The sequence below is a fragment of the Microchirus variegatus genome (assembly GCF_963457635.1).
Source record: "Microchirus variegatus genome assembly, chromosome: 13".
NCBI lineage: Eukaryota > Metazoa > Chordata > Actinopteri > Pleuronectiformes > Soleidae > Microchirus > Microchirus variegatus.
This window is the reverse complement of record NC_139814.1, coordinates 13,667,193-13,694,956: the sequence shown is the minus strand read 5'-3', so window position 1 is coordinate 13,694,956 and position 27,764 is coordinate 13,667,193. Positions and strand designations below refer to the sequence as shown.

Here is a 27,764-nt window from a genome sequence, read left to right as displayed (position 1 = left end):
GGAGAAAACAGTGGGACGTGACTCCGCGGAATATGATTAAAAGAGTTTGCGCTCTCGACTGTATGGCTTGGAAGACTTGTGTGAAAAGCAGGCTCAGTTTTGTTTCAGACTATAGATTTTATCATAAATCACGAGGTCAAAGGAAAGGGAGTCAAGGATTTTCAGGAAAACATAAACATAATTTATGGATTTGACGTAGGTTACTGCTGCCAGCACTGTAATGATTACAGTTTAATTGCATATTCCCCTGTAGAAAATAAAGGGACCGGAGAAAATCTCAAATCTCAAAAATGGCCAGGAACTTGTTGACAGAGAATGTTCACCGCTTACAGACGGAACACAATTTGTGACAAAGTCCAACGCGTATTAATCCAAATCCACATCCAGGTCAATCTCTGTGCTCAGGTTGAGGTAGAAAAACGCATAGACGCAGAGCACAAACAACAGGATCGCAGCAACGACAAGGAATGCATCCTAAGGAAAGGAGAAGAAAAACATATTACATTAATGTTTTACTAAAACAAACGTACAAACCTGCCACCTCAGGTTCCATCTTCGTTTGTGTGTTTAGGGAAACACGGTCTTACATCTATATTTGATAATAATTGTCTTCCTTTTCATATCAGTGCAACATCTGATTTAATAAACAAGAATTAAGTGTATTTAAAAAGAAAAATTAGTCAAATTAATGTGCTTCACTGCCAGGTCAAATAATGTACTATTCAATGTATTATTTTTATTAGTTATATCTTTGCATATGTTTGTGACTGTAGACAATAAGAGAGACTAAATAAATCTATTTGACGTACAGTTCAGCTCTGGCGATAGGAAAATCGATTGTATCAATCTGACTTTATTCTGCAATTGTAATTCTTGGATTATTGTATTAAGACATCAATTAATATAATCCTCAATTATATCAGTAGAACAGTCTGTCGAAACATTTATGATTTGCACATTTTTCATGTATGAATAGGCAATCACTCCAGTCCTGATCACACATCAGTATTTCCCCACAGCTACATTGATGCTATTCACAGTAAGTGAAAAAACAAGTAAAAAGATGAATATTTAAATTTTGCACAAACTTTGCACACTCACATTCTACCTCATGAAATGATTCAGATCCACATATTTTATTAAAAATAAAAAAAAGCACAAATAATGCAGTGTCTACATTTACTAGGGCTGGGTATCACGACTGATTTCGACGTGATTTCCAATTCAATTCGATATTGACTCATTAAGAAATATTTGTTTTCCATTTCAGTGTTGGATATGAAAGAGATTTTCTCAGAACTAATGCAGCAAATTGTACCAAAAGAGAGCGAAATGATGGGGCGACAGAAAAGCTATTCTCATACAAAGCTTGTTAATGTACAGCCTGGAAGTGCAACAGCCAGTTTGATGTCATTATCAAGTTGTCCAGCAGAGGACACTGTGAGCACAGTTTGTCAGAAGATGAAGACATTCAGTGATAAGACTGTTAACCTTATCACTGAATGTCTCTCTAATCATTGGGGTACAATGTGTCAGGCTCACAGGACACTGCATACTTGTGAAGAATGCACTATTTTGTCTTCTTCTTTTGATGCAAAGATGCACATGCACTAAAGAAGGAAAAAAATAAAAAAGCCAGAATCTTATTTGAGAAATCAAGCACTAAACGACTACACTACAATCTTCTGTTCTATCTGCAATCTGTCCCCTGACATTTTACTGGCAAATTAAACTTTTGTCAACAAAATGGCCTATTTTTTCAGCTCGTCTATTGGTTAATCGTCAAACAAATTGAGGCTTTCCAGAGGAGTGGCGTTCAACTTGAAAATGGGAATTTGGAGAGCTTGTTCATTATGTGGCGCTCGCACGATTACAATCTTCATCAGCTGGAGTTTCATTAGGGCCACTCAGAGTATTGAACAATGCCAGTTGCTCTTTATCAAGAGAACTCATTAGCGGCAAACTTTCTAATCAACACTGGAGAGCTTGGAGGGCTTTAAAAGAGCGCAAAGTACAGTCTGATTGGAGGTTATTTGGAAAATAAAAATGGATACGAACATGGAAATAAGTTTGAGCATGCAAAGTGGGCCACAACAATACAGGTGGCATGACGAGTGGGTTTAAAACATGCAATGTTAGTCCCACAAGCAGACAGCAAGCAGACATTCTCAACATGCAATTTCTCTTTAATAGAGGAACTAATGCCTTCATGTTCATGAGCAATGGAATCAGGTGATCCAAGGTCACAGTGAGGACAATAATAAACAGAAAAAGAGAGAGCGGAAACAGACATTCACAGAGACGAGTGAAATTCAACCCACTGGCCAAACTGCAGAGAGAAAAACAGGAGCTAGAACCACAGCGAAAACAAGTCAGAGATAAGGCTTCGCATAAATGTGCGATGGTGGGGGACCTAATAATAATTTCACTCTGCAGAAAGAGGAGGGGTGGTGGTGCCAATTAAACAGCATCACAGCATCCACAGCTATGTGTATACATGTTGTAGTGCCTAGTCATCAGCAGCATTGGTCTTCATTAGCCTCAGCTCACATTTATCTACATCCCGACAGCCTCCAAACAGCTTAAAGTCCTGTCTTAATTGGAAAACTTTTAAATTTCATGCACTTTAGTTTCATATATTAACCGCCAGGCTCCGAACGCTTGATTTACTTTTCTATTTTGACTGGGCCTCGGAGAAAAGAGAATTGTTATCAAATCACGGAGCCTTGATTGTTTTCTGCTTTTATTGTGTTCTTTCGCAAGCTTTGAAAAAAGCACGACAAAGACGAGCGTTTGTAATTCTGTCAACAATATCGCCAAGAAAACGTTCTGTGCCTCCGACATGTGAATCTGTTTTGTTGCTGAGACACAAGGATGCACAAAATTACAATGCAGGTCTTTTCTCTCCCCCCCGACTTTCTTGGCTTCAGGTTTCAGAGAGAGAGCGAGAGAACAGCTGGTTACACTGACTCGTCTATGAAAACAAGCTGGAGGAGATTTGGTGAAAACACTCGAGTGGTAGACAGCACCTGCACTTGATTGAGATCATTGTTTTCGAGGAGAGCGGCCCACTGTGTTGACTCTTGCCTCGTCTCAAAAAAAAAACCAACACATTTACGCACACTCTCACGGAGACGAACACACAGGCTCTCTGCCAACATTCTGATGGAGACCCCTGGATGGAGCCCAGGCACATCATCATCTTCATCATGTCTCTCTCTCCCCGAGCACTCCTCAGCACAGCAGCTGCAGACACACAGCACGCTGGGCCATGGGTCTCTGTCGCCCTGGCGACAAGCGACGGCTCAACAGTTTGTGTGCGCAAACGTACATACAGTGTGTGTGTGTCGGGGCTGTATGTACGTATATGCCTTTACGTGCTCTCAGCAGGAGAGATTCAGTGTGTTGGTGCTGTGTTTGTGAGGCAAATACATGATACTCATGAACAATGTCTGTACACGACACAGTGACAAATAAGCATCCATTAGGTTTTATTTCATGGCCAGTTAAATAAATATTGGTTTGGGCTACCTGATGCCATAAAACCATCTTGCACTACTTATAACCGAACTTAACAAATTAATAATTAAAATAACCTGTTTTATTAGTGGATTCAGCACATATCTAAGTCGCCATTGCTGCTGATACCGAACGTACCTATCAGCTATAAATTACAACCACTTAATTTCTGCTGATAATCTCGTCTTTTGTATAAATAAAACCCTTTTTATTTTTTTCTTATTTTACAGCCCCGTCTTTTTTCGCCCGCTTTAGGGACACTTAAAAAATAATGCCTCTGAACATGAAAAGCCTTATCACCGCCATCATCGACTCAACTCTTTTCATGAAGCTTATTGTTAATTAAATGGCATGAAAGGCCATTAAATCCACAAATTCCCGTGTGTTAGCTGACAACGCCGCTCGCCAACTAAAAAGTGTGAATGGGCGTCGTAAAAACCTAATGGCCAGCACAGATAACAGATCCAGAATCTGCTTTAATTAGAGGCTGATGCTCCAGCTGCTCTAATAATAACCCAGCACTTCACTTTTTCTTTTTTACTTTATTTAGTTGAATAATAATGACTCTGAATTGCTCCTTCAAGATAAATACCTGCAGATTTTGACACAACAATTACGTATGTGCTAACACATTATTGGGTGAAATCAGAAAAAGAGTAAACATGTTTATAATTCTGTTCTACAGTCTTACTTGCCATACATCATGATTTCACAAATAACAGCTGGTAGCCTCCATCCTCTGCTAATTCCATAAGCAAATTTTTCCCCAACTTTCTGGGCTCAGCGGCTAAAGACTGAGGGAAAACAGTGCAGAACTGAACAGAAGGCTAGTGTGCCAATTAGACAAGACAGCAGGCTTGTTTCCTGTGCTGCATGCTAGTGTGCTGGAGCTACTTTCAAGGTGCTTCTTCCCAGAGAAACTGTAGAGAGACATACTGCCACTTTATTCATTTCTGCTGTCGTGACCTCGGGGTTATCCACCATGCGCCGTTTACAAGAGCTGCAGCTTCAGCCAGCGCTACTCCTATAAAAACACCACGACCCGACTCTACTCTCGTCAGGTCAGCCTCATTTTATGCAACTCAGACAACTTCTGTTTGACTGTCGTTGAAACAGAAGTTCTCCCTTTTCCCCACACTGTCTTTTTCCCAGTCTTTCCATCCTGTTCTCTGCCAGCTTCTCCAGACTGGCCTGCTACTAGGACAGCCCCGAGACAGCCTGACCTGGCAGCTGCCCCGAATCTCTGTGCCCGCATGTCTGCTGGCCCTTCTGAGAGACCAGCTGCACCAGACACCATCCTCCCAACCGGGGAGACGACGGAGAGGAGAGGGAACTCATTGGCATGAACCAAAGGCACAAAGATGGGGGAGACAGGGGGAGTTTCTCTACTGTCATCACAGAGCTGTATGAAAATCACAACTTCACACAATACCAAAGAGGACTCAACGGTAAAGCAAGCGTGACCAAATATCCATTACATCTGGGCTGAATTTCAATCAAACTGGAGGCCAAAGGGTCTTAGTCAGTTTAATATTCTTGTCCCAGAGGTATTTTTAATCCAACCTCTCCAAATTCCCCCTCCTTGGACGTGGAAAAAAAAAACTGAATTATTCATGAGCAATATCAATATTTCAAGATATGGACTAATCTAATTGGATTAAAGACATGCTTAATGAGGCCTTGCATGTCTAAGAGATGCATATTTTAAAAACCTGACCATTTCACCCAGCGTTTAATCCTCACTGTGACTGGTTCAGGTCTGTGTACGACACACACCAACTGCAGCTTTTGAATTTATTTGAAACTAGTGCAGTGCCCGTTGTAAGTATGTATACCTATAACGGGAAGATTTTTCAGTGGCTGACAGTCACATAACAGCTAGCTACAGTAATGCTAATCGAACATTAAAACATTTGTGTTCCGCCTAATAAGGTCTCACAGTGTTTGTTTTATGTTGGCCCGACGCTAATGCTAATCGTAGCATCGCTAGCTTACCTTTGGAAACAGTTTCGCCAAGTTAGGGCAAAGTAGTAGCATGCTAATGCAAAATAAATATGTGCTCACGGTGAACCGTGTGAAAAAGTCTCAACCACCGTGAGGACAGCGCAGCTGCTGCCGATGAGCTGCTGCCTGCCTGGCGTAGCGCGATAAATCAGCGAAAGTGCAGCGTGATAATTCGGTGAAAATTAAAATCCCTCCAAAAAACTTGAAAATCAAGGATGCACACCATCGGACCATGCTCAACCCATATCCAAAGTCTTGGGGCGATCTGACTAACGGTCAGCGAGATATGCCTGTCACAGACAGACAGGGAGACACAGAGACGCAACTTGCTTTATAGATAGATTTTACAGAAAGCCATGTTATTGGCAAAAGCATACGACATGCAAAGATGCATTGCATTTTTTTTTTTTTTTAAATCGGTGACTCAAATGAGTGAGGAAAAGCATAAGCAGCCAGAGTGATAAACGTGGCATCATTCATCTTTGCCTGCACAACAGCCTCTAATCGCTGCGGTGTGACAAAGCAACACAGAGAGATGCATTTTGTTGCCCTTGCAACGCCCTCTCCTCCCTTTAATTTCACATTACTCAATTCTGTCTTATCACTTTCTAACCTCCTTTCTGTTTTTCCCATTTTTCTCCTTCTCTTTCCTCGTCGTCCCTCCCAGATGCTCTTTTAACCGTCAAAGGTATTCGGAAAATTCGACTCCCTCCCCCGTGTTAAAAAGCTGTGACGTTGCGTCTTGTTCTTTTTGTAGATATACTGCCATGTTAATGTTGAGAACTTTATTCTACACAGATCCCTTCTTTTCACCACTTTTTCTTCAACAGACAGAGACAGCAGAAGGCAACGTCATATAATTCCAGGTGGATACGTGCCGTTACATTCCCAACGAGTGATCTCGTGAGACACACTCTTAAGCAGAGAGAGACAGAGACAGACAAATGGAAAGAAGATGGCTGGCAGAGAGACAGACAAGCAGATGGACAGGCAGGCAGAAACAGAAGACGACATGCCGATAGCAGACATCACTAATTTGAAACAGAAAGTCTCACCCTGAATCCAGAGGAATTCTTCTTCGCTTCAGCTTTCAGTCGCGTGGCCTTTAAGACCGACTTTGTCTTTTTGTAGTCCTGTTTACCTGAAAGAGAGAGAAGTAATTGGATGACAAAGTGTCAGATTTTTAAAGGAATCTTTGAAACCAGTGTTGTTGTTGCTTCAAAAGCTCAGCGTCGACAGCGGTCTCCCTCAGTTTACCAAATACTCTACTTTATGTGCTCCAAAGAAGAAGAGCAACAACTCAAGGTTCATTTAATACTAAAATATTTGGAACAATAACTCTTCTGTACTCGGACTTCTCCTACATCTCACAATATCGGTACATGGTTCAATTAATAGTGGAGAAAATAAATTAATAATATCACAAGTTCTGCAGTTAAATTAAGCCACACGTGCACGTGGATACCAAACACATGGGTCATTCTGAACTTCTGCTGGACAAACCAGCCACCTGTTAAGTAAGTGTGTGTTTGACGTCTTGGTCTAATTAGACTCAACACTACAGGAAAAGGAACTTTGCTAACAATACGGTGGCGAGGCAACAGCTTGCTGAACAGCGTGCGTAAGCGATACTCTTCTATCTTTGAAAGAACCGACTGAGAGTTAACCTTCGGCCTTTATTTCAGGGTTAAATCAGACGTGATCATGGGTTGAGATTCATCCATTAAGACTGAGGGAAAACAGACTGACAAGAGACCAAGCCACTCAAAGGAATTTGTAATTGAAGTTTTTTTTTTACTCCCAAACAAATGGGCTTCATATAAATGTGAATATAAAGTGTTTATGAAAACAAACAGAAAGAGCTGGAATCCACACTAACTATCTAACCCTCCCTTCTCTTTCCCTCAGTTCCTATCTATTTTTCCATCCCTCCTGGTCACAGGCTTCTCCTCCTCCTGCTCCTCCTCCAACCTCTGACTCACAGGATGGATAATAGAAATGGGGAGCATGTTGCCAGCAGCAGACAGAGAGCTAGTGGGAATTCATTAGGAGGGCCACTGGATATCTCCTCCACTTGTCAGAAATTGGAGAGGTGGAAATTTGATTGGAGGGCACCTCAGGTTGCTCTTCATTCACGGGGAAAAGTGGTAGGACTTTGAGACTACAAAACGGCTGGTTGTGATCGTGCGAGGCTGCAGAATGTTACATGAAAACAGGGAATCATCTCAATTTTTGAAACGTGACTACTAAGGGAACTAACAATTACGTGTGTCTGTTCAATACCCAGTTTAAAAATCATAAAACTACATCCGCATCAATACTGCAGCAAAATCAGAATAACTGCACCAAGCATGAGTTGAAGTGTTTATACGGGGGAGAAATGCCACAAATCGTGATGATTGGCAGTGGGTGTGCCTCACACAGCAAGAAGGGTTTGGAATCGATGTGAACTTTGCATTTGCTCCACGTCTGCAAAGGTTTTTCTGCAGGAGAGATTCATGATTCCAGGTTCAGAGTGGATGGATGGATGGGTAAGACATGGTAATGTTGTATAACGACATACTTCTTATCGTGCGTTAACACCAAACGTGACTCTTTTGCACATATTTGATGACATACAAAGTCAAAGTGCAGTGAATCGAGCACATGCAGATGTTGTATGTCGCCTTGATCCTAATCCTGTGAAATCAATGTTGGTCACTTCAGTTGCTCAAGTTCAAATATTTGAACTTGGATGCAGCATTTGAAACGATGCTGCAGGAGCTTATCGGCAATGAGAGAGAGTTTTCCGACTTCCAGATATTATACCGGGAAAAGTAAGTAAATACGATTTGCAATAACAACATTAAATGTTGCATCCCTATATGAAAATAAACCAGTGCTGTCAAACGTAAGCGCGTCAGCGGCGTTTAACGGCGTCAACGTTAACGCACGGCGCGTTTCCATGACGACTGAACGCAAAAAGACGCGCGTGACGTCATGTTTACGTGACTCCGGTTTGTTAAAATGAGTCTGTAAAACAACGCTAAACTTTAAAAACAAAGGCACACATACGCAGTACACAGGTACACTGGTTATTTGTAGCGCTGCTCTTTTCATTTAATAAACAGACCACTCCAGTTCGACTGTAGGCGTGCTAACGGCGCTTAAAGGAGCTAATCCAGCTAACGGAGCTAATTGGTAAACGGTGCCTGGACTCCGGTGTTGCGCCACATAGGATTGACGTCATGCGGGTCTTTTTCCGGTCAGTCGTCATGGAAACGTGTCGTGCGTTATATATCCATTATATATCGATTATATAATAAAATTAGTACTTAAGATGAATTCTAGATACAAAAAAATTTATTGTAATTAAATTCAAATGTAAAACAATTGCATATTTATATGGTCATGCAGGTCTGCTTTGAGTGCAACTAAATGCTAAATGATGCATGGATCAATGTAGGGTCACCTTTTTATTGACTTGGACATCAAACCTTATCAAGGCTACATCTGTGTTGTAAAGTGAGGAGGAGGATTTCCTCTTATGCAGCTCAGACTGGTCAAATGGCCACATTTGAATTAAAACATTTTCAGCAGCTATGAAGGCAGGATGAGCAACAGGGCAATCACAAACACTGTTTTGTTGTTTTGTGTTTTTTGTTGTTTTTTTTAAGTTAAAGTGTGTCCACCAGTAGATTTGGGGAGCAATTAAAGCACAGTTCAATCGAGTGACTTTCCCTCCACCTGAGACTCGCCTGTGAGCGAGTGTGCTGCTCCAAATGAAAGGTAGAGAAAACTCTGAGCCTATTGATTTAAATGAAGGGGCATGGATGCAGTGCACTGAGGGAATGTAGGGGAAACACTTCACGTAGTCATTTGCGATGCATGTACATTGCAATTACAGTAAATTTTCCGATATATCATGCAGCCCTAACACACACCTGGTGATGTTACGTAGGGAATATGAACACTCCTATTCTTCAGCGATGTTCCCCTGCTGTAGACACTTTCTGTCACCAATTATCTATCAGCAGTGGGCTACACGCTGGCCTTCCTCTGCCTCTCCGCTTCTGCCTGCCACACTGAAAAGGCATCACTGTCCTTTAGTACAGCTACAACAATACTGCATCTCAGAGGAAACATTAGCCCTTGCGAGGTGGCCTAGAGTGCATGCTGAGAGGCTTCCCTGAGCGTGCCTTTCACTGAAGTCACCCCTGATTTTATTTGAAGAGGACAAGAGAAAGAGTCCCTCGCCACAAAAACGTAAACGTGTTTTATAATTTGTCGTCACTGCACCTGAAGTCCGTTTAAGACAGGAGAAGTCAGTTTTTATCTCGAGGTATTGTTCTGCTCAGCACGACATGGGAGGTAGGGGGTACGAGCTAAAATTAGCCATATGTGATTGAAGGAGGGTGGAAAGGTATGTGATTTGTGTGTCACACAATCGGGGCCATTAAAATGATGCTGGAGGTGAGGCCGACATCTCAAACTATCGTAGCGTGACTGAATGAAAAGAAGAAAAAAAATTGTAGTACGGTACATACACTGTATGTGTGCCATTTAGATATATACCACAGTGTATATATAATGTATGGTTTCACATTACGTGCCATACTTTTTTTAAACAAACATTGAACACATCAGTGAAGATACAACCGAACATGAGGTGAGCGGATTAATCCGTTAAATTCAACCGCGTCAGGCTAAAAAGACAGAAGGAGTGCAGACAAACAACACAGGACAAGATCAACCAATTCCCCTGTTTGCTAGGATTTTTTTTTTGCTTTTGTGGTTAATTTTAGTGAGCTCATCTAATTCCTTACTTAAAATTTGAAAAAAAAAAGCACACCCTGTCTCCTGATGGAAGTCTCAGTTAGGAAGAGTTAACATAAAAAAGCTACATATAAAAAAAATATTATATTTTCAATGACTTTAGATGAATATGTGTTTATGTATTGTGATGTTACAAAGGAAAGCTAAATGAATACACAGTATGACCCCATACCAGGATAAAAACAATATGTTCTTAATCTTAAGTGTCTTATTTGAGTTATATTGCTTTTTTCAATGCAACCATGATGCTTAGTCTACATAAACTCTAGCCAGTGAAGACAAAACTATGAAAAACAAGCACATACTAGTGTCAAGATAAGCACTAACAACATGCCCCATGGGAAGTCGCTGTGTGTTTGTGTCAGGGTCAAGCCGTCCTGCATATGCAGTACATGCAGTGTGATGGTGGTGATTTGGGCAGACAGTCCACCTTCTATCAGTCTCTGAGAGCAGGGACAATTCAGGCACCGCAATGACAGTGACTCTGGCTGTCGTCCACGCCTGGCTTCGCTTCCACGTCCATGTGTTAATGGTTGCCAAATAGTCAAATGACCACATGGTGCGGATCGCTGGGATCTTGCAGAATGCATGGCTGGGGAAATGGAGGGGCGATTGCCAGACACATGGGAGAAATTCACGCCTTGTCCTCTTCATCATGTCAGAGGAAGAGAGGAAAGGCCAAGTATTCAGTTCAATTCAATTTAAATTCCAGTAACTTTATTTGTCCATTAGGAACTTTATTTGCGCAGCCTCTCTCTGGTGACAAACAATGTGATTTCGACTGAGGGTATTTTTGCTGTCTCTGACACCATACTATTCCAATTTATGGAAGTGAAATCATCAGTAAAGGGATGCTTTCTACAAAACAAATCTAATTATATCCATGTTGATATGTTTTGTTCTTGAAATTTCAAGTGTTTAATTTTAATAATATTTTGCAGCTTGTTCAGGAGGCAGTGACCACTTGCAATCCCATTACTTTCTTAAGATAGAAAAGAAAATAAGTCACCCGTGGCCCCTCGATGGCCAAGTAAAATGACAAAATCAGAGTCAAATTACAAAGTATGGCCCATTCCATGTCTCAGAAGACATAGCCCCATGCTACACTACTGTTCAAAAGTTGGGGTCACATAGAAATGTCCTTATTTTTTGAAGGAAAAGCACTGTTTTTTATATATATATATATATAACATTAAATTAATCAAAAATACACTCTATACATGAAAACTGTTTTTCTGGTTCTTTGATGAAAGCAAAGTTATTCATATCATTATTTCTAATCTTGTCAATGTCTTGAATATATTCTCTATTCATTTTGCAACTCTTTTGATGAATAAAAGTGTGGGTTTTAATGGAAATCACAAAAGAAATTGTAGAGGTGACCCCTACCTTTTGAACGGTAGTGTATTTGACTATTTTAGTCCACTATGTAGTGTCTTTTGTCCCATCTATGTGTCTCGCCTTTGCTGTTCAACAGTGGTTCACTAACATTGTTCGTTCTTTTTCATAAACAGGGAAATGGTAGAAATTAACGGGTTGGGAAAAGGAGGAGGTATGGAGGGGATGGAGGTGTCCTCAACTCTTCTGCTGCATATTTGATGCAAGCAAACTATAACCTTATATGAGTCTGCTGTCTGATAAATTAAAGTCTGGGTTATTAAAACAATTTGGCACTGAATACAGCTGGTCACAACACATGGAACCTATTAAAAATAGTCATATATTCAGCTACAAATATATATATATATTCATCCAAACAAATAAGTCTCACTAATACCAGATACAAAGAGGTGTGTCAAGTTCATTTGGCTTCGATTAAGAGTCATCTGACATGAAAGCTGTTGAAAGAAAAACATTTATATTAATAGATATTGCAAGAGGGACTAAAATGAAAATTCTTCATACAAAATATAAGAAGCACTAAAATCCCACACAACGAGCTGTGTCCTGGGAGAATTTTTCAAGCTAAACACCAACATATTCCTCAGAAAATATGCAATTGCCCAACTGCTTTATGAGAGCCACGTATGCTGCCAGAGCAAACCAGACTGACGTCTTCAACAGGCTATCATGTGTCTGAGAAAGAAAAATATTGTAATCACATACATCGAGAGAAGAAGGTTTCAAAAGCACGCACGAACAGAGAATTGTTATGTTAAGAGACCAACTCAGGAGCCTTGTTAATACTAACACACTATTGGGAAATATAAAACCTGAGATAATCGCAGGACGTGAATCACCTGGGGCCGACAAACAGCTCTCCACTGGGAGAAGTGGACCACAACAATAGCATGATTGACACAGACTTCAGCAGGTGGTGTGAATTTATGGAGCAAATAAACGGAAAAAGAAGCAGAAAATAGGAAAGCAAACCTAAAGCTTTTCCGTGTACTTAAAATGCAGGTGGTGGTCATACACAGCATTATATCAGGATACTTAGATATTGGATCTATGCATCAGAGGCGATTGCTCTATGACAATAAACTCTAAAATGTCATAAAATAAATGGTCTATACATGTTTAAATAAGTGGGCCCGAAAAGAGCTGCTACATAATTTAGCTAAGTTTGAATTTCACGATACATGCATCTCAGTACAACGATACATGTGAAGACTTTGATGGAATTGAATACATTTATTGTATTCTGCCATAACAAGCACAGGAGTAGTAATTGCATTATGTCCAAACACTGTGTTTTGAGGTCGCAGTGACCTTAGCCGTCGACCACTGAGATCAATATTCAGTTAATCTTTGTACCAAAGAGATTCTCTTTATGCGAGCGGAACGGATGAATAAATCTGCGTCGGGACATGGGAAAAGGGACAGACAGACTAGCTGCAAACATCAAGCTTGTGGTTACAGCTTTTGCCTAGAAAAGAGGCATAAAAAGTCCAGGTGAACAGTCCTTGCCCTTTGCAAAGAAAAGCTATTGTATGGTCATGACAGCTGGCATGAATGACTTCCTGTAGTGATGCTTTTCACGCTGAAAGTGCTCTGCAGTTAGACCAGCGGGAGGTGGAGGGGGAGCAAGGTGTTCCCATGATGTTTGTGCACCATTCTCGTCTTACTCCAAGGGCCCCAGAATCGCCTTAGTCTTCTTCTAAGATCTTAGTTATTATCAAATATGTGGCATAAAAAAAAAAAGGTAAAATATGAATTCTGAAGTTGATTTAAATCTGGTCATAAATGAGGTCACCACAGACATATTCGCTCTCTTTCGCTTGCTCGTTTTACAACTCAGGTTTTAAGGCCCATTTACTTGAATGATCTGAAGTGAAATGTGGTAGAACCATCTCTGATGGAAGGATGAGGACTCGCCATGGATGGACAATTATCCTTTGAAATCTAAAGGTATCATGTTAGTTTTGTGACTTTGTATTCGGGATTGCATCACTCTCCTCAGCTCATCTCTGTAGCTGGTATTTTTTGCCGTGAGCATGAATGAACTCATGCTCTACTTTTTCTTGGCTATTCCAGTCCTTGCTGGGTCCCTGCTAAGAAGAATACCCATTTATCAAGGGACAATTCCAGAGCGTTTCCTGCCTCTGATCTGAAAATAGGAATAATGTTCATCTTTTGTATCTATAAAGATAACATACCCAGATCACATTTGTATAATATTAAAAAATCTTGGAACATGAAGTAAAAACTTCAGCCCTATGAGGAAAACAGAGCTTCCCTTTGCATTTACGTCATTCCTATCTGCTCATGATTACCCAGCTTTGCCACTGGCAACCTTGTGGTTTTTGCTCCATAAGAGTATAACAAAAACAAAAACATATGATACGAGTGTGCTCCTCAAGTAACCACAGCTGGCATGCTAACGGGGACCAACGTTTTGATTGATACCTACCATATTGCTTTAGTTAAGCCTTTATGATGTAAGGGGGGGAGAATGGAAAAACAAAGTAACGCAGTATTAGAGTGGTATTAAACTTTGACAAAATAGTTTCTGACGTGGTATCAAGAAGGGCAGTTCTTTAAACCAGGGATTTTGTGTCCATAAAAACTGACCATAAATGCTGCTTCCTCTGCATATGTCAATCCCTGAAGAGCATGTCGAAAGTTTTTATTTCTGCAAAGACGTCGTGTTTATAGTCAGCGTTGAGCTGTCGGGCAGTCCGAGTTTTTAAGGATGTGAAAGCGCAACAAGACCGTTTACTGAAACACGTATGTATAATGCGACTGTGAATTGAATTTTTTTTTGTACATGTACACTACATTTCATAAGTTTGGGGTCACCTATACAATTTTTTGTGTTTTCCATTAAAACTCACACTTTTATTCATCAAAACAGTTGCAAAATGAATAGAAAATATAGTCAAGACATTGACAAGATTAGAAAAATGGATTTTTCTTCAAAATAATCATTTTGCCCTTCGTCAAAGAACCAGCAAAACTGTTTTCAGCTGTGCTAACATCATTGCACAAGGGTTTTCAAGGGTTTTCTCATCATCCAATAGCCTTCTAACGCGATTAGCAAACACAATGTACCATTAGAACACTGGAGAGATGGTTGCTGGAAAAGGGCCTCTATACACCTATGTACATATTCCATTAAAAACCAGATGTTTGCAACTAGAATAGTCGTTTACCACATTAACAATGTAGAGTGTGTATTTCTGATTCATTTAATGTTATATTCATTGGAAAAAAAGAGCTTTTACCTCAAAAATAAGGACATTTCTAAGTGACCCCAAACTTTTGAACAGTAGTGTATGTTGGTACTGTATAGGTGTGCCTTTCAAAAACAAAAGAAAACATAGGCTATGACACTTTGAATTTTCAGGTAACTTTAAGTGCATAACAGAAAGTGAAAACTCTCCCACACCTGGCGCTAATCTGGGCTATATCCGCACCCACTGGTGGGCTACTCCCCTGATCCGCTTGTCCAAACCCCCCTGACCAAAGTACACACCCCCACCGGACTCGCCCACTGCCACACTTGGAACCTCTAACCCCAACGCGGTGTGGTTACCAAGATCCGGCCGCCCTCCACATGCCAACCAGGTACACAAATACAAACTATGTGATGAAACGTAGAATGATGTCAACAGGAAGCTGTGTTGATTCATTAATTCACTTTTCAAGGAGAAGGGGTGAGATTAAATATGTTTTAAACTGATTCTCACTCCTTTTCAAAGAAAAGAATGTATGTGAACGATTTCATTTGTATGTCTGCTCGTGAACTGAACATGTGTTCTCCTCTATGGAGAAGAATTTATTTGTTTATTTTTATGAAATAATAAAAGTAAACATAAAAAACAGTACACAGCACAGACGATACTAACACTATTACTTGATTTAATCTGATATTGATAAAGGAAATAAATAAAACAGGAGACTCACCAATCTGTTTTCTGTACTGATCGACCGGTAATCTGGTTGCACTGGCGTCTTTCTTCCCCATGTTTGCTCCTCGGCCTGAAAAATTATTTTCGAGCAGAAAAACAACCTTCAGTGTGAGAGAACTTCACAGCTGGGCCTCAGCGTTTCACCTGATCATTAAGTTAAATGGAGTACAGTTCTATTCCCGTTACTGTAGCAAAACAAAATGTGAGAAACCTGAAGGGAAGTTAACACACAATCATATAATATGGAGAGAAGATAGTCAGTTTTGATCAGGCAGATGGTTTATCTTTCACATACATCTGCTCGACATAATTAAATTAATTCTCACCACCTTGGATGTGTGTTACATTCACAGTATGTGCACTTCCTATCCATCTCATTTAATCTAAAACCATTTCCCTTCACACCACAATCTCTCTCTTTCTCTTTGGATGAACCGACAGCTCACCAGGAAGACATTAAGAGAAACGTAATAATATACCTTAACTACACATAATATAATAAATGTGCAAATATGCTTGTGTAGGAGAATGTTTTTCTTCCTCATTCTGCTACAAATTTCATCAAAAGACTTCTTCAGTAGTGTTGATTTTTGTTTGAAATAGTGGAAACAGCAGCTATGGTTCGAGGAGCAGGTCAGTGCTTTCTGCTGGTGGTGGATTCTCAAACATGTTCACCGTTTGTTTAGACAAATAATGCTACATATTAACTACACCCTGGCAATCTGCTGATTATCATAAGACGGGGAGGAACAACAACAACAACAAAAAAAAAAAGGTGTATGTGTGAGCAGATGTGCACTGGGGAAAAGTGAATATGCCAAGGAGGAAAGTATCTGTGTGCATCCACGTAGAACAAGAGCGGTGGAGAGTCTGGAGGTGCAGCCAGGGAATAGAGGAAAGAGACTGAATTAGCATGTTCATAGAGCGTGGCTGACTGTCTGTGCTTCTCATGGGAGAGCACCGCTGCCTTGGGAGAGCAGGATTTTTACCTTCAAATAAAAACACGTTTTTCACCTGCATTTCAAACACTTTCGGTGCCAGCAGAGGAGGAGGAGGAGGAGGAGGATGTATGCACGGCTATTGTTCTCCTGCAGCTGTTAACCACAGTCAGCAAATTAAAGGAAGTGAGAGGAGGACAAAAGGAAATGAGGAAATTGTCCTAATGTAATGTTTATAGTTGGACACAGTAGGCTCTAAGAGTCTTCTTTCTGTGTTGTGCTGTGTCTCAACATCACAGTATCATAGACTTTCTTTCATTTGAAGCCTCCATCATCGCCTGCAGTGCAGTCATTCCTCTCCGAAGTGTCTGCAGATGTGTAAAAGTATATTTCTGAATTTCCAGCTGTGGAGAATAAATTGCAAGGATGTTTGCTGACTATTACAAAAAAATGTACTGTAAGCATTATGACAAGTGCATTGTTGGTTGGAAAAAAAAAAATCCACATCACAGATGCAGGTGTATGATGATGAAGAATAATGATACGTTGTGCTCATTAACAGTGTTAACCATCATCTCATTTCACTGGAGATCTAATCTAGACTAAGATCTAGAAAAATATGACATTTTTAATATGTTTAGTGCTATGTTCTGTTATATTGCAGAAAACTGACCACAGCACCAAATACAAGTTAATTTAAGAGTGGATTTACTTGCTGTATAAAACACAATACTAGATACAGATGCAGATAATGCAGAAAACAGAAATATGTAGTAATTATGTGTACAAATATGCTCAGGTGCCACTTCAGTTCAACATTGTTAAAGGTAAATATATGCAAATGTCCATCAGATATTCTTACCTTCTTACAATGTATAATGATCACTTGCTTATAAAACTGGTTTATAAAAGTGCTCATTTGGACTTTAAAGGCACAGTCAATCAAAAAAAGGAAAAAAATAGCAACTATTTTCACTGCTGTTTAACGGTTTTGTTCTTTTGTATTAAGAAAAACATCAAACAATCTCTGGCTCCAGCTTCCTCCTAAGTGAGTAGTATCTGTTTTTTTATATATATATATATATATATATATATATATATATATATATAATACTGGGCGATGATCAAAAACAAATTGAACAAAGAAATATCACATTGGGCTCTGGAGACGTGTGTAGTTTGCCTAGAAAAGGCGCTGTACGAATGTGCAATTGAATGAGTGTGGATGGCAAAAGCGTAGTGTAAAGCAGCTTTGAGTGGGCATCGAGACGAGAAAAGTGTCATATAAATACAGTGCCATATTTGCACTACTTCATCGATAAATTATCACATTTGCGATGTAATAAAAACTAGATTTTACATTGGTTCTGACCAGGGCTGATTAGGACACTTTTTACTGCACAGTTTTTGAGAAATTTCAAATTAAAAGTCCAATATTTGCAATTTTTCCAATTTAACAACTTCATTGCTTCAATGACTACTACCCTTCTGCAAATTGGACATTGTTACTGTTTGTTTTACATTTCAAGTTTTATGTCCCCTTTTTCACTTGTAAGCTACTGGAAGTCTAAAAGATTTCAGCAGGCGATTAATGGTGAACATTGTTGAAGCTCACATGCATGAACAGGAAGGTCAAGAGACTTGATGTCAATGACATAATTTACAGCAAACAAAACACTATTCCCCTTTTTGGAGGAACTATATTTAAAAAAAAGGACATGTGAGTTTCCAGTGCAACCACAGTGGGAGGTGAAGATGGTGGATGTGTTTAGTTTCAGTTATCTTTTGAATAAGCTTCACATTATCCATCAGAAATGTCATATTTAACTTGAAATATCTCAAACTGTACTGTACAAATGTCTGATGGTAGGAGTCATAGATGTCCTGAACACAACCTCGTCAGTCCTGGTCAGAACTTATGGAGGTTTTTTGCTTTATTACATCTCAGTTCTACAATTAAAAAGTGCAAATATGGGACTTTTAACTTGAAATGGCTCTAAAACTGTATTGTATATAACATGTCTGATATCCAGCATGCTGATATCAATGTGCTGAACACGACTTTTTCATTCTTATTCAGAACTGTATCTCTTTATAGAGTTGCTCTGCAACTTACATCTGTGAGGATTTTCATTATTTGTCCAATTCAAATATGTGCTTTGGTTCTCTCTGTTTCATTTTGAGTCATTTGATCACAGGCTTTTTCAAAAAGGGAATTTAAAAAGAAATCCTTTCACCAAAACGCCATCAGCATTCTTGAACTGCTCTACTTTTCTACTCTAATTTATTGAAATTTTTAATTATTTTATGTGCTTTTTTGTGGGTTTTAGGTCTCGTTTTGAGTGCAATCAGTGTTGTGTTGTTGTCTGTAACTAGTATACAATAAATATGCATCATTTTCGCTTCTGTATTATTTTACCGTAATAGCCGTTGTAAGGAGGGCGTTAAAATTCAGCAGATAGTTTGGCTAATAGCTAATAGATAGCTGGACCGCAGCAATAGTCTTGTCGTGTGTCCCCCAAGACACAACGAACTTCTCTGTCTCCGCAGAAAAAATGCTAAACTCCACAGAAATCACTGCGACAACTAAGCTAGAAAATTAGCCTTGGGGCAACTCAACAAACCGCAAAACAAACAGTGTGGATGTAAATGAGTGGAGGCAGCCTTCAGTGACTGTATTCACAACGATACTTACACTGTTTATCCTCAGACTGTGTCGTTTAACGGAGACGCCACTGCATAACGCACGGTCCGGCTGATGTATGCGAACACACGGAGACACAACAGCGACGGAATTTATTGCACTTTGGTCTCAAACTGTCCAGAATGCCAACACACCACTTCTGTCCACGGACGGACACTTCCTGGTTTGTCCGGCAACGTAAATGACGGACAGGGGGCTGACATCCAATCAGGTACGAGTATGTGTCGAGAGAGCCAATAGCAGGAAAGCAAAGGCGGGACTGTTTTAAAAATCACACACTGTCGGAGCACATGATGAGAGTTGATAGTCGGGACACTCCCACTCCGAGTATAAACACAAACATCCTTTTCCTTACAGCAATAAGAGCCGGGTTCGTGACCCGGTCTGAACAAAAGACCTTTCTGCATGAGGTTATTAAAGACTTTAAAATGACCATAGGTGTGAGAGTGAGTGACGAATAAAGGAATGAATGAATCCTGGGGCTCACAACATCTGCAGAATTAGACTGAATACACTGCAAAAAGGATAGTATGCCCCGTTGTTCTCATGAATTAGCAAAATGACCAGTGTTACTTTAGGGCAAACCATTCCTAAAATGATACAAAAATGATCAGTGGTGAAATGTATATTTAGAGTAGCTTATACTAATGAATACATTATTTGAGTAAAATGACTTACATACATAGAATACATCATTATAAATAAATAAATAAAACTCTCAATTCAACGGAAAGAGAAAAGAGGCATCTACAATAGTAGTATATAAATAATACGCATTTTCATTTTCAGGTTTAATGCTGCAGTGCTTAACTTTTGGCGATTTTGTTGTGTCAGACATGACTGAAGGAGCGTTTGTTTGTATACCCCCAGCAGTGCAGGGGCAGGTGGGGACATGGAGGTTATTTGTGCAGTAGAGTTCACATCTGAAACTGTTTTGTGGGCACTTATTTGTGTTCCCAGTCTCCCTCCAACCTGTTTGAAGCGGTCTCACTTTCCTAGCACAGTGTTGCCGTTGCCGAGTCACTTCCTGCGTGCAGTGCAGGAATTTTGCTGGCAACATCTCACACGGCGCTGCTGTAGCCTGCTGAGAAATACAGAGAGAGTCAATCAGCGTTGTGTGAGCTCATTGTGAGCAGAAATAGCGCAGTCTGAAACAATAAGAAAAACTGAGCATCAGTTACATACACATGCATAGGTTTCACCACACAATTATACTTTTACTATAGAAAAATGAAGAATAGTACCTTTGTTGCATTCCTACTTCATCCACCGCTGTGTGATCCCAGATCCTCACAAAGACCTGGTGCACTCATGGATGCAAGGCTGTCTGCGCGCTTGCGTCGTCCTAAAAACGAAACGCGTGATTATTCCAAGTGACAAAGACGTGTATGATCTCTTAATTAAAAAGTCATATTAGTCTGACACGTTGGCCTTAAGTCATTCTTCCTTTGTCAGAGTACAACAAATGGCACAGTTATCCTTGCTGAAAACAGAAGCATTATGATGTGACAATTAAAGGAAGCAACAGCCCACATCATCAAAGACGAGGTAATCTCACTCCACGATGCTCATTTCTCTTTCAGTCTATTTTACATTTTTTTTTCCTTTGTTTACGGTGTGGAATTTTATTTCACCCCCTAATTGCATCCAGCCTCATTGCTGCCTGGGGCTTTGTGCAAATTATGGGTAGACTTGCCACCGCTTGTAACTTATTGAAGTTTAAAATGATTTTCTGCTCTCCCATGGGCATTCCATTTGCATGCAGCACAGCAGTAACTAATAGATGTAATCTGCTTATAATGTGCCCGCATTGTGCTTTACTTTACACGAAACTGCCAGTGACAGCGAGCACTTTAACACTGCCATTTGGGGGAAGCATTTGAATGGCAAGTCAATGGATTTATTTATTTTTATCCGAGGACATATTGTCCAGGAAGGAGGAATTTTAATCGGCATATTCGGATAAATGGCTTTCCGAAGTGTGACTCTCAAATTACTCCAAAGTACATGCCTCTTTATTGGACTCCTGGACTTTCACAGAACATACTGGAAAAGCTCTTGCAATAAAAGTCTATATAGTCCTATATATAAAATGGGGCTGATGGAGCTAAAGCCTCATTTCCAACCAGCGGTTTGGCTTGCATTTCCACACCATGCAGCTTTTTATCACAAAAAGAAGACAAGCTATGCTTAAGAGAGAGAAGTGTGAAAAAACACTGCTGTACCTATTGCAGCATGTAAGTGATGATTCACTGTTTACAGTCACTGGACTAGAGTCTGTCTCGCTCCACCCTTTAGAAGACAAACCACTGTGCTTGGCAGCCCATAGAAAAAGTGCCAAAACCTAGGAGAATAGGGATCGGATATTCCAGGTACCCTTCTCAAAGTTATCAAACTGATATTGGAATTATATGATTGGAATTCCAAGGGACACTGAATCAAAATGAGCATATTATACATGTGAATGAGAAACACTCAAGACTCTAGAACAGGGGCATCAAACTCATTTTCACTGAGGGCCACATCAGCATAATGGTTACCCTCAAAGGGCCAGATGTAACCGTCATACATAATAAATGTAACTAAATGTAAACAAATATAATGTAAAATAAAGGAAACTACTCCGTAACATATTGATAAATAACTTTCTGTATTTATTACTTATTCAATTTCACTCCTTGCATGATGCAGTGGCGAGATGCCGTCACTTTGCGGTTAACGCAATCGCCATGCATTGTGGGAAATGTAGTTTTATGGTCAACGCACTCCTTAAAGGTGACGTAAGTAGTTTATAGTAACATCTAGAGGGGAGGCTGAAATTTACAACAACGAACTGCTCCTCTGCTCACCCCCTCCCTTCCCTGAGCGCTGCAGTATCCTCAGCTGGTCAAAAAAACGGTCGTCCTCGTCGTCTTTCTCCGTGTCAGCAGATGAGGTTCTAATATTTATTCAGACAACGAGAGGGAGGGGGAGAGGACGAGGACGAGGGACAGCTCTTCGTGGCCGCGGTAGAGCTGTCAGAAGCCGGCGAGGGAGAGGGCGAGCTACCGCGGCCATAACAGAAGAAGCGGCGAGAGTGGAGGCGGGTCTTCCGCTACAAGTAAAGCGACACTTGATTTGTTCTGTCGGGTTTGTCCTTACAGGCTCCGGTAGAAACATGGCGTCTCGCTGCTAACAGTGGCTATGCAACAGCGGCCCGTGACCGTGTTATTTTACATGACTTTTTGAAACACTACAAAAATGACACAAAAACTATTATACAGCGACTAGACAATGCAGGAGCACATAATATGTATGAAAAAGTGGATTTTGGGTCATATAAACCCATTAATACTACACAGTGTCCCTTCAAAGCAGCATAGACCTATTTTAACACAGATTTTTAAGACCAATTAATCACTCGTGGGCCACATAAAATGACGTGGCGGGCCACATCTGGCCCCCGGGCCTTGAGTTTGACACGTGCTCTATAGAGAAATAACATGATACAGTGGTGGAGGAACCATAGCAGTTGGATGTTGTTGAGTATTACGTTGCACAAACAGCTGTTGAATCCACTCCTGGAAACAGGGAAACATGTTTTCCTCAGCACTCCCAGAGTTGAGTTGCCGCTCATGGTGTAACAAACCCTGCGAATGAACGAAAAGAATAACGATTAGACTGAATCTCAAAATCATTTTACACACTCCAGTGCACGGTAATATTATACAAATGCATATGAGCCTCAGTGCTGCCGTGACAGTTAAGTTACAGTAGAACAAACGGCCTGAAAATGTTGTCTTGATACGGCCATCAAAAGCAGCACGGGAGAGTCGTTAATGCAACGTTCTCTTGTTACACTGCACTGTGATTAATTTCTCCTGTTGAGTGAAACAAACCAACACGCTGTGTCTGTCACACTGACATCAACTGCTAATGTGAATGAAGAGTGAGCAGGCGCGGGTTTGCCTGGCAAACAGTTGCCGTGTTGGGACTCGGCGCGTCAATTAAGACGTGGTATAGATAACGTCGGAGAAAAAATGCCCTCACCATCACCTCCACCTCCACGTGTCAAGTGACATTTGTCACCAAAAAACACAACACTTATTATTTTAAAAAGAAATTCAGCTTAGTACATTAAGCGACCGCACCACAGAGACGGTTAACATCATCGTCTTATTTCTGATATCCCTCTGTGTGTGTGTGTGTGTACGCTCGTCTTTATGCGTTTCCTGCGTCTCCCTCCTGCCTCTATATAAACACTATTTTACACTCAGTCACTTCTTTCTTTATTCCTCTCTCTCACACTCCATCTCTTCCACTCTAGATGGCCTTTAATTGCCGCACATTAAAAAGAACGCTGGAGAAGAAGGATCGCCTGGGGCCACTGGCAAGCTAAATGGCAGCTCTGCTGCCATCGCCTCCTCCTACATGCAGCAATGAAGACGTCTCGACGTAATCTTGGGCAATTTGCAGGCATCATCAGGGGGGCTGATTAATTTTCTGACTCAATGTGAGTTGTAAACGGCGCGGCTTTCTTTCTATATTTCCACGCATAACTTAAAACGCTTAATTCAAAAAAGGCACTGATCTACAATCAGCATTCACATAAATATGACAATAACGGACATAAATCCACCTAGTTAAGATAATCTGGAGCCACGTGAGACTGAATTCCTTGTGTATTCTAGTATAAATGCATCTGTTTTGATTGATTCAACTTTATTTTACACAATTTAAATATTGCAGAAGTGTGTAGACAAAGTAAAAAAACAGCTCTTGATATGAACAGTAAACTAGCTTTAAGTGATTTAAGTGTCAGCTCATGTGGGACAGCCCCAAACAGAACTAAAGTAGGCCATAAAACAGCACGTTACAGGTCAATTTTCTATTACTGTGCTTCAACACACACATGCTCATTTGCATAAACACACCGGAAAACACACTCTTCCCTCTAAATTCAGTCGTACAAATTCCTAGTGACAGAAGTTGAGTGTTTCCTTTTCATTTGCAACCTCAGGCATCTTATTGGTTTTGAGGAGAAGACACGATTCTTTCTCCTGTTTAATATTCTTATCTCAGTTTCCCTGCCTGTGGTGTGCGTTGATTCCCCCCCCCCCCCTCTCTCTCTATCTCCCAGCACCAGAGTTCCCTCTCATTGACAGGGAAACTGTATCACCACAGATACAGAGTAAAATGAATTTGGGGTTTATGAAGCGCAAGGCTTCGTATAAGAAAAAAAAAAAAAAAACAGTCCCAAAGACTTAGAGAGATAAGTTATCATACAATGGATTTAGTCCCGTTTTGCTTCAGTCATTATCCTGTATCAGAGCATAGCAGCTCTGATGGCTGAGAGTTCTCCTCTCGTGAGTAAGGAGGGTTCTGATGTGTCAGGGCCATCACACCAGAAGTCCCTTTGTGATCTGCAGCAGTCGGAAAAGACTTGACAAGAACGGCAGTTAAGTTACAGGAAGTGTAGAAGTAAACAAAATGGATGCACTTTTCTTTAGCCTTGGACATGGAACATAATATCACATCCGCTCTGAACACTGTATGAAGAACCATGTCAGCCATGTGACTATAGTGCAATGTATAAAAACCTTTGAAACATGTTGTAATGGCCATTACATGACTATCTGTTCAGCGTATTAACGGTGGTCTCTCCAGTCACTCATTTGGAAATGAGATGTTGCTAAAAACAGATCGCCAACATCAACGTCCAGCTGAAAAATCGGAATCTCAAAGTGCTTCCAACATCTCGCGAGTCCATGCCAAGAAGAACAGAGGCTGCTGTGAGAGCAAACAAGGCCTTTCCCAGTGTTTGTGTGCGTTGTTTCTCTAGGTGCTCCTTCCTGAGTGTTCTGTATGTAAACCAAGTGCACACTCATGTCCCCTTCGCAATATTACGTGTTCAGTGGTCTTCCGCTTTTCTGGACTCGGGTCACGGGGGGGGGGGGATCCCAAGGTGTTCCCAGGCCAGCCGAGAGATTAGTTCCTCCAATGTGTCCCGGGTTGGCCCCAGAAGGACATCCCCGAAACACCTCCCCAGGTGGGCGTCTAGGAGGCATCCTAACTGATGCCCTTACCAAAGCTCTTGACCAAAGGTGAGGGTTTGGAACGTAGATCGAACAGTAAATCTCTAAAACCTTTTGGTTTGTTAGTTACTGTCCTCCATTGTTTTGTAAGGAGATGCTCTATAGCAGGGCTGTCAAACTCATTTTCACTGAGGGCCACATCAGCATAATAGTTACCCTCAAAGCGCCAGATGTAACCATCATACAGAATAAATGTAACTAAATGTAACCAAATATAATGTAAAATAAAGGTAACTAATCCGTAACATATTGATAAATAACTTTCTGTATTTATTACTTATTCAATTTACAAATATGATGCATTATAGATGTAACCTGGTCCGCGATGGTGTTTCTTGACAAACTAACAGTTTTAACAGTCTGTATCTGGTCAGGGCAGACCTGCTCACACACCTTCAGCTCAATTTTACTCGTCGCGTGACGCGTATACAATGATACACTGCGATGTGTATCATTGTGGCAGGATGCCGTCACTCTGCGGGTAACACAATCGCCATGCATTGTGGGAAATGCAGTTTATGGTCAACGCACGCCTTAAAGGTGAAGTAAGTAGTTTATAGTGCCATCTAGAGGAGGGGCTGAAATTTACAACAAAGAACTGCTGCTCTGCTCACCCCCTCCCTTCCCTGAGCGCTACAGTATCCTCAGCTGGTCAAATGTCGTCCTCGTCGTCTTTCTCTGTGTCAGCAGATGAGGTTCGTGAGGTGAGGGAGAGGGCGAGCTACCGCGACTGTAGCAGACGAAGCGGAGAGAGTGGAGGCGGGACTTCCGCTACAAGTAAAGAGACGCTTGATTTGTTCTCTCGCGTTTGTCCTTACAGGCTCCGGTAGAAACATGGCGTCTCGCTGCTAACAGTTATGTTATTTTACATGACTTTTTGAAACACTACGAAAATGAAACAAAAACTATTATACAGCGACTAGACAATGGAGGAGCACATAATATGTATAAAAAAGTGGATTTTGGGTTATATAAACTCATAAAAACTACACATTGTCCCTTTAAAGCAGCACAGACCTATTTTAACACAGATTTTTAAGACCAATTAATCACTCGCGGGCCACATAAAATGACGTGGCGTGCCACATCTGGCCCCCGGGCCTTGAGTTTGACACATGTGCTCAATACAGAAAAATGGCACTCATGGATCCAGTGTATCTAGCGTCTTACTGTAGTTCCACTTGGAACTCTTATGTCACTTAAGCAGTAGGAGCTCATCTGTATCCCTTATTTTTTGCCCCCATTAGTGTCAACACAATGGTGTGTCCAGTCTTCCAACCCACCACAGCTACTGTGACGGGGTGTTACCTGGGTTTTACCCGTTCTACTTTATTCTCTACTCTATTTTACACAACTGTGTGCTTGCCTGTGTCCCCAGCTGTGTGTAGCGGCTGCCCGCACTTAGTTTTTTACTGTTCGTGTGCAGGTGCTGCAGCTGGATCGCTACTTGGTCCCCCATGGACACAGTGCAGACTGGCTGGAATATTTCTTTTCAGTGTGTTTACCCTGGCAAGTGAAGTCCAGGGCCCTGCTAAGAGCTGTTCTTGAGGTGCTTAATTTTTGTCGCTTTGGCTCATGCAGCGATGCACACAGATACACACACTTGCACTTTGATGCTTTCTCTTGCGCAAACACGTGATAATACAACAGCAATGACATTACACCACAACAGTTCACAAAAAATGCCGCCGCTCCCCTGCCAAAAGAATCTGGAGCACCCGACCACTACCTCACCTAGTTGTCATGAGACAGCTGCAGAATTCTGACATGTTAATTCCAGCCCCCAAGTTGACCCCCAGCTAATTATCCTTCGATTCTGTAAACACTAGTAGCACCACTTAACACCAATTAATGGCCACTAATCATTGCCAGATGCTGCACCTTGAGTAATTTGCCCTACTTCCTACACATGCACTTGTGATTTCACACACTCACGTGATTCTGGATTTGAAATTTTGTGGAACCGAGACATTCTATCTTACTCTTGTGTCGATGCAAATTCTACTACTATTACACATCCACAAATTAAATTCCATTTTCCAACTAAAATATGTCTCAAACAAAGAAAATATCTGTGTGTAACCGTTCCAGATTGCTGCAATTTAAGAGTCTGCACTGTTTACAAATCTCTCAACTCTCACCTACACGTTTTAAAGGTGCATTATGTAATAAATCTAAAGCAACTGGCCATAAAATCCACCTAATATGTCACAGAGACTCAGGAATAATGTTGATATAACAAACTGAACTCAACAACAACAACAACAGTACAGCCAAAATATTTGCATTAAAACAAATATTTTGCAGACTGCAAATCATGTTTTGGCATGTGGCGCCACCTACCGCCATCTACCAA

The 27,764-nt window shown here is 40.8% G+C and overlaps 2 protein-coding genes across 2 annotated transcripts in view; one reads left to right on the top strand and one right to left on the bottom strand.

The window, feature by feature from the left end:
• tinagl1 (tubulointerstitial nephritis antigen-like 1) overlaps positions 1–27,764 on the top strand; it is a 516,891-nt gene that overhangs the window by 307,614 nt on the left and 181,513 nt on the right. The gene's annotated exons all lie outside the window — the stretch shown is intronic.
• triqk (triple QxxK/R motif containing) lies at positions 367–19,454 on the bottom strand (the record flags this gene model as incomplete). The annotated part of the gene is made up of 4 exons (XM_083900132.1): positions 19,326–19,454; positions 15,688–15,762; positions 6,579–6,664; positions 367–474 (listed from the first exon to the last, which is right to left on the bottom strand). Exons 2-4 carry the CDS (start codon positions 15,746–15,748, stop codon positions 367–369), a joined length of 255 nt encoding a protein of 84 aa, XP_083756258.1. The 5' UTR covers positions 15,749–15,762; positions 19,326–19,454.